Source organism: Glycine max, chromosome 9, assembly GCF_000004515.6.
Source record: "Glycine max cultivar Williams 82 chromosome 9, Glycine_max_v4.0, whole genome shotgun sequence".
NCBI lineage: Eukaryota > Viridiplantae > Streptophyta > Magnoliopsida > Fabales > Fabaceae > Glycine > Glycine max.
The window spans coordinates 32148465-32154081 of record NC_038245.2 but is presented as its reverse complement, the minus strand read 5'-3'; the positions used below and the strand labels follow the sequence as shown (position 1 = coordinate 32154081).

The following is a 5617-nucleotide window of genomic DNA, read 5'->3' as shown; positions in this document are numbered from 1 at the left end:
ATTTTATTCAACACTTCTCCTTCATTAATTATATACATTACTGATAAAGTGTTGAATTTCAGGTTTCTTAGCAAAAAGGACAAGGCCAAAGTTAATAGCCCATCAACAATAGTCACAAGAAGCAAAGGCAAAACAACATTTGAAGTAGTAGTCTTTTTGTCGGGTAGCAAGGAACACATAAGAAGTAGTAATGATCTAGAAGTGAAGATGATATTTTGGAACCAACATTGAAGAAGACTTAATTTTTTGTTTTTTTTTTCTAGTGTGACTTGAACTTAAATTTATCCGTGCATGCAATGATGTCATTTTGGTTGGCTTTTTGGTCTGTAATTATGCCATTTTGGTTGGCTTTTTGGTCTGTAACACATGGCTTTGTTAGTAGCCAAACTTTCACTCTGTTTTAATATTCTAGGATTTGTTGCTTGTTAGACATCATGTTGTTCAATACTCTTTAAAGTTAGTGATATTAATGTCATTGTTATTAGATTGTAATTAATGTCATTGTTATTAGATTGAAATTAATGTCATTGTTATTATATTGAAATTAATGTTAGTGATATTAATGTCATTGTTATTAGACTAAAATTCTGCGGCTTGATAGAGACCTCATACAAGTATGTTAATGTCCATCTGGCGTTGTTTTTCAAAAAATTCAAAATGACGAAGTCGTTAGTAATTCTTTTAAAGTAGCACTTGAAGTTGAATAGTTCTTTCAGACTAGGATTATTGAGAACAAAGGATGGTGTAAAACAAAATATTGTAGGATTTGAGTTTGCAATCCATACCAATGGATAAGATTATTAAGGATGTTGTAGAGGATTTGAAGAGCAAATGGTTCCCTTCTTAAATGATGTTGCAACTATTTAGAAATTTTGTAAAGAGTTATACCAAAGTGTAGATTTGTGGTGTTTGCACTGAGTACTTATGGCACACGAGTCTATATAATTTGTTTCCTCAATAATGCAAATTTAGGTTGCCTCAATATGTATTGACAATCTGTTATTGACTTCATAAAGTGTTTTGGAATTTGATAGGGACCTAAAACACAACTCTTCAATAAAATTGCAGAATACATAAACCTTAAACATGGATAATTACTTCCACAAAAAAGTCATTACCAATTATGTGTTCATACAAACTTGCGCTTACAATAGCTAAACACCAAACCCAAAACCTTAAACTTGGTCATAACACAATTTCAATCACTACATCTCAAAAAACAAAACAACAACATATTACATGATCTACTTAATTGCAAATGCAACTATGACAACACACAACAAACCCCAAAAGAAGACCACAATGTTCCTTAGGACCTTCCCCCTTTTTCTCGGAATTGTTGTCTTCATATATTGCTTTGCTATTTTTTTCTGTAGCTCTTCAACTCCAATGGCATATCCTCGACAATGAGCCTCTTTTTTTGCAAGCATCTTCTTCAATTCCTGTATTTGTTCATCATACACACAAATTCTATCCTCAGGAGATGCAAGTTTCTCTTCAGCTGCTATAAGCTTCTGCTTCAACTCTTCCACTTGTGATAGATAAGGATTAACCTCCAAAGAACTTGTACAACCTTGATTTAACTGTTTTGCCAAATCATCATCACAGACCAAAATTTACACCTCCTATCTTCCTGCACATTATACAACAGATACAAAACAAAAATGACGAAGAACAAGCTGAAATACACACCAGAAAGCAACATAAATAAACCACAAAAACACAACGCAAACAAAAACAAACCAGAAACCAAATATGTCAAAAGTAAAAAAAAAATTACATTATACTCATCACATCGCCCAAATATCTTATTAGGATGCTTTTTGGTTCGAGATGCTAGTTGAATCTTGTTGCACCAACAACGAACAAAACGAACCCAAATGACGAACAAGAAGCTTCCATGGATGTCATTCTCTTCTCTGGTCCGTGTGAAACCCTCAACGGAACAACCAAAAACTATACGGAGGTGTACTAGTGTGAATCTTAGACCGTCAAACTCATCTTCTCTATCGCAATCAAAATCCGGTACGAGAAGAAGAGACAATAGACACAACCTGAGACAAATCTTTTTAAATACTAGGAATTCAATTCGAAAGAAAAATTTATTAAGGACCAAATGAAAAAAATAAATATATATCAGAGATTAAAAACATATTTAAGCCTAAAATTAATATTCGTATGAGAAAAAAAAACTAAGCTAGTTATTTAAAAGAAAAGTATTCCGCTAATGAATACTATTTACAATGTAATTGCATTGGATGATCAATATGCTGAAGTTAGGTTCAAAATAATCATAAAGATCGATTAGGGTGCTCCCGTAGTCCCGTTGAACAACAATTCTGAGGGTAAGCAATTTGAGATTTAGAAACTCAAATTCTTTCAATTTTGCTCTATTGAGAAATAACATTCGAACATTTTTCTCGATGACTTTACCAACCAATAGTTTTAGAGTAATATATATAATATTTTGACAAATATTAATTATTGGTCTTTATTAATAGATGTTGTGTACCACGCCGACGCATATTTGATTATAGATCATCAAACAGATAGACAGAAAGAGGCGTGCCACAAGATTTACAACTACAAGTTTTAGCATATCATTGCTTTACAAAATTTATTGCAAAATTTAATAGCATATCTTATTGTTTAGCGGTAAGTGGGGACTGCTCTGCTACCTAATTCCTGTGCCAGCGTTGGTGGCATTTACACCACATATTTGACTTATTATTCAGGTTTTCCATGTTGCTATCATAGCAAAACATATTATATTCCCTGGCTGTCGAAAATTGACCCTATGAATAATTTTAGTTTGATCACATATATATCCATGATGAGGCTGGTTCAACGTATTTAAAGGCTAAAATGAATTTTAAAATAAGATTTTTTTAGTTTAATAATTTTGTTAACAAAAAGTAATATTTTATTAAATATTTATATTTTAATTGAAAATTTATTTTATGAGCTTTTAAGGATACAAAGTTATTTATTAACTTATTATAGTCGATTTCTTTTAACATTTTTTTTCAATTGATATTAAAGTTAATTCATTCAATCTTTCTTGATATATTGTTGATCTTAAATAACATTTAATTAATTTTAGTTTAAAATTTTTCTTTTCGCCAAAGCAATACTTACCAAACTTGTTAACATTATTTTATAATCAATAAAAATATTCGGAAAAGAATCAATTCTTTTTATATAATTAAGTATGTCAATCAGGGTATCACTTTCTATTTGCATAATTTCTCTTACAATTTGTAGTTCTGTAAACACATCTAATTCATCAATATCTAAGTGATTATTATGTTTTAATGAACGTTCAAAGTTAAGACAATGTTCGAGTTGACATTTTGAAATAAAGTAACTAATGTATAAAAAATAAATAAAAATTACAAATCAAGATTATGAAAAAAAAAATGTTAGCACAATAAAACTTTATTACAAACTTGCAAATGGATTGTTTTATATACTTCTTTGAGTTGAGATACTTCACCGCAATGCTCTCTGAACTTCAAAACTAATAAATGTAAAACAAATATTTTAGAATTTCAAGAAATTATACAAAAATAATACAATAACTAAATTATAAAAAATTACAATCGTATTTCAAAAAGCGAAAAAGAACATAAAGGATTCAAATGATTTAGCCAAATGCATAGAAGAATTATTAAAATAACATGTGTAATATCTTACATGTGAATCGGAACCGGAGTAGCAAAGTTAAGTCACAAATCGCTAACCTACATTGTTCTTTAAATGTTGAACCAACATGCCAAACGTGGACATGTTGGTGTCACTACTACAAAAACACTACTCAACGTCGGTTAAAATGCACTTTTTATGATGATTGTTAACCGTCGTTATAACCAATGTCATAAAAAGTCTACGATGATTATAAAAAAACCGTCTTAGAAAATCTATTTTCTAAGACGGATTTTCACAGAACCGTCTTAGAATGCAATGTTTTTTTTTTAAAAAAAAATCAAATATATTTGAGGATTCTAAAACGGTTTTTCATTGAACCGTCTTAGAATGTGTTTTTTTTATTAAAAAAATTCATATACATTTCTATTTTTAGTACTCTGAAACTGAAGCTCCCCACTAGCGTGAGCTCCTTTGTAAATCTTACCAAATCCTCCCCTTCAAGAATGTTCTTATTGCCGAAAGTATCTGTTGCAACTTGCAGTTCTCATAATGAAAACCTCTTAAGCTGCCCAAGGTGTACTTCAGGATCCTCTTCCGCTGCAATTAGATGTAAGTTAAGTCAAATTTCATCCAATTAATTTATTCAACCAATACAGTATTCAATTGAATTGGATGGGATAGCTCATCGGGCACATCAAAGAAAAACTCCTGTGGTTTCCTTTGACGCCACCAAGCAAACACAATTGCAGGAGCAACAAATAACAAAGCAACACCTACAACTACTCCAGCAATTGCACCAGTGGCACTATTTCCTTCTACAATCAAACAGAGGAAAGTTGAAACAATAGTGCTTCTTTTATCTTGAGGTTTCCAAGAACATATAAAATAATTGTAAAGTTGTTGTAGCAAAAACAAAGATTGGACCTATTAAAATGCATATCTGACCAATAAGTTTTTTGGCCTAATGGGACCATGAATGCCTCCAGCAAAGAATGCCAAAATTGAACGTTGAAAAGATAGTATAAAGTATTGTATAAACACTGTTTTAATTACAGTAATTTTGCCATTTTTTAAAATATAATCAAGCATAAGCTATAAAGCATGGACACCCCAGTCTCTTGCCGTGTCCAGTGTCCGACACGACACCGACACCGACACCGACACGACACCGAGGCCCGTGTCCGGGTTGAATTTGATGTATTTGACAGGTGGTCACGTGTTCATGTCCGTGTCATGTCCGGTGTCTGTGTCAGTGTCGGTGCTTCATAGAACATAAGTACATAAACATTCCAATGAACACATAATCATCTTTCCCCCTTCAAACAAGAAAAGGTGTGATGACAGTATAAAGTATGGCCTGCAAATAACATTAAAATAACTCAAGTGTAAAATTGTTGATAAAGAGAAGAAAAAGAGGCTTACTTTAGTTTTGGGATACCACAAGTAGACAAAGAGCACCAGCTTCATCAATCCATACATTGGCGGCCTTCATAAAATTTCAGAGTAAATTTATAAGCTAAATCAAGAGGCAACATAGAGAAAATGGTTAAAACGTGGACACTTACCATCCAATAAATATATCTGTAAACTTTTCCAGTACAGTGAATTGTGCCATAATGATCCTGGAAATAAATCATTTATAAAAACGTGATTCATGGATTAAAACGAAACTTAAGTTTGTGTTTGGATCAATCTTCTTATAATTTTGGCCCAATATATATATACTTTTGGGCTAAGAACCCCAAAGCAGGCGGTAATAAATAGTCTATATAAGCTTTTTGTTCTTTAAATGCGTAAATAAACTTGGGTTCAATTGCCCAATAGAAGTTCTGGCCCAATAGAAGATAAACCAATTCAAAGCTAGATATCACGGACATGAACAAAAGCAAAAGACAATTTCTATGTACGCTCAGCTTATTTCAATAAATAATTTTTTTTATTGAATATTAAATTAGAATTAGAGATCATG

At 31.6% G+C, this 5617-nt stretch overlaps 1 protein-coding gene across 1 annotated transcript; it reads right to left on the bottom strand.

Annotated features, from left to right (window-relative positions):
• Positions 1–1244: 1244 nt before the first annotated feature.
• LOC121172841 (putative HVA22-like protein g) lies at positions 1245–5263 on the bottom strand. The gene is made up of 3 exons (XM_041005483.1): positions 5214–5263; positions 5071–5134; positions 1245–1583 (listed from the first exon to the last, which is right to left on the bottom strand). Exons 1-3 carry the CDS (start codon positions 5261–5263, stop codon positions 1245–1247), a joined length of 453 nt encoding a protein of 150 aa, XP_040861417.1.
• Between the last annotated feature and the right edge of the window lie 354 nt (positions 5264–5617).

What these genes read in the sequence shown, in the direction of transcription:
- LOC121172841 (XM_041005483.1), bottom strand. Translation starts at nt 5,263, where the DNA reads ATGGCACAATTCACTGTACTGGAAAAGTTTACAGATATATTTATTGGA. An exon ending in ACAGATATATTTATTGGATG is followed by an intron (nt 5,135 to 5,213) that starts GTAAGTGTCCAC and finishes AATTTTATGAAG; the next exon opens with GCCGCCAATGTATGGATTGA. An exon ending in TGTGGTATCCCAAAACTAAA is followed by an intron (nt 1,584 to 5,070) that starts GTAAGCCTCTTT and finishes TTGGCAAAACAG; the next exon opens with TTAAATCAAGGTTGTACAAG.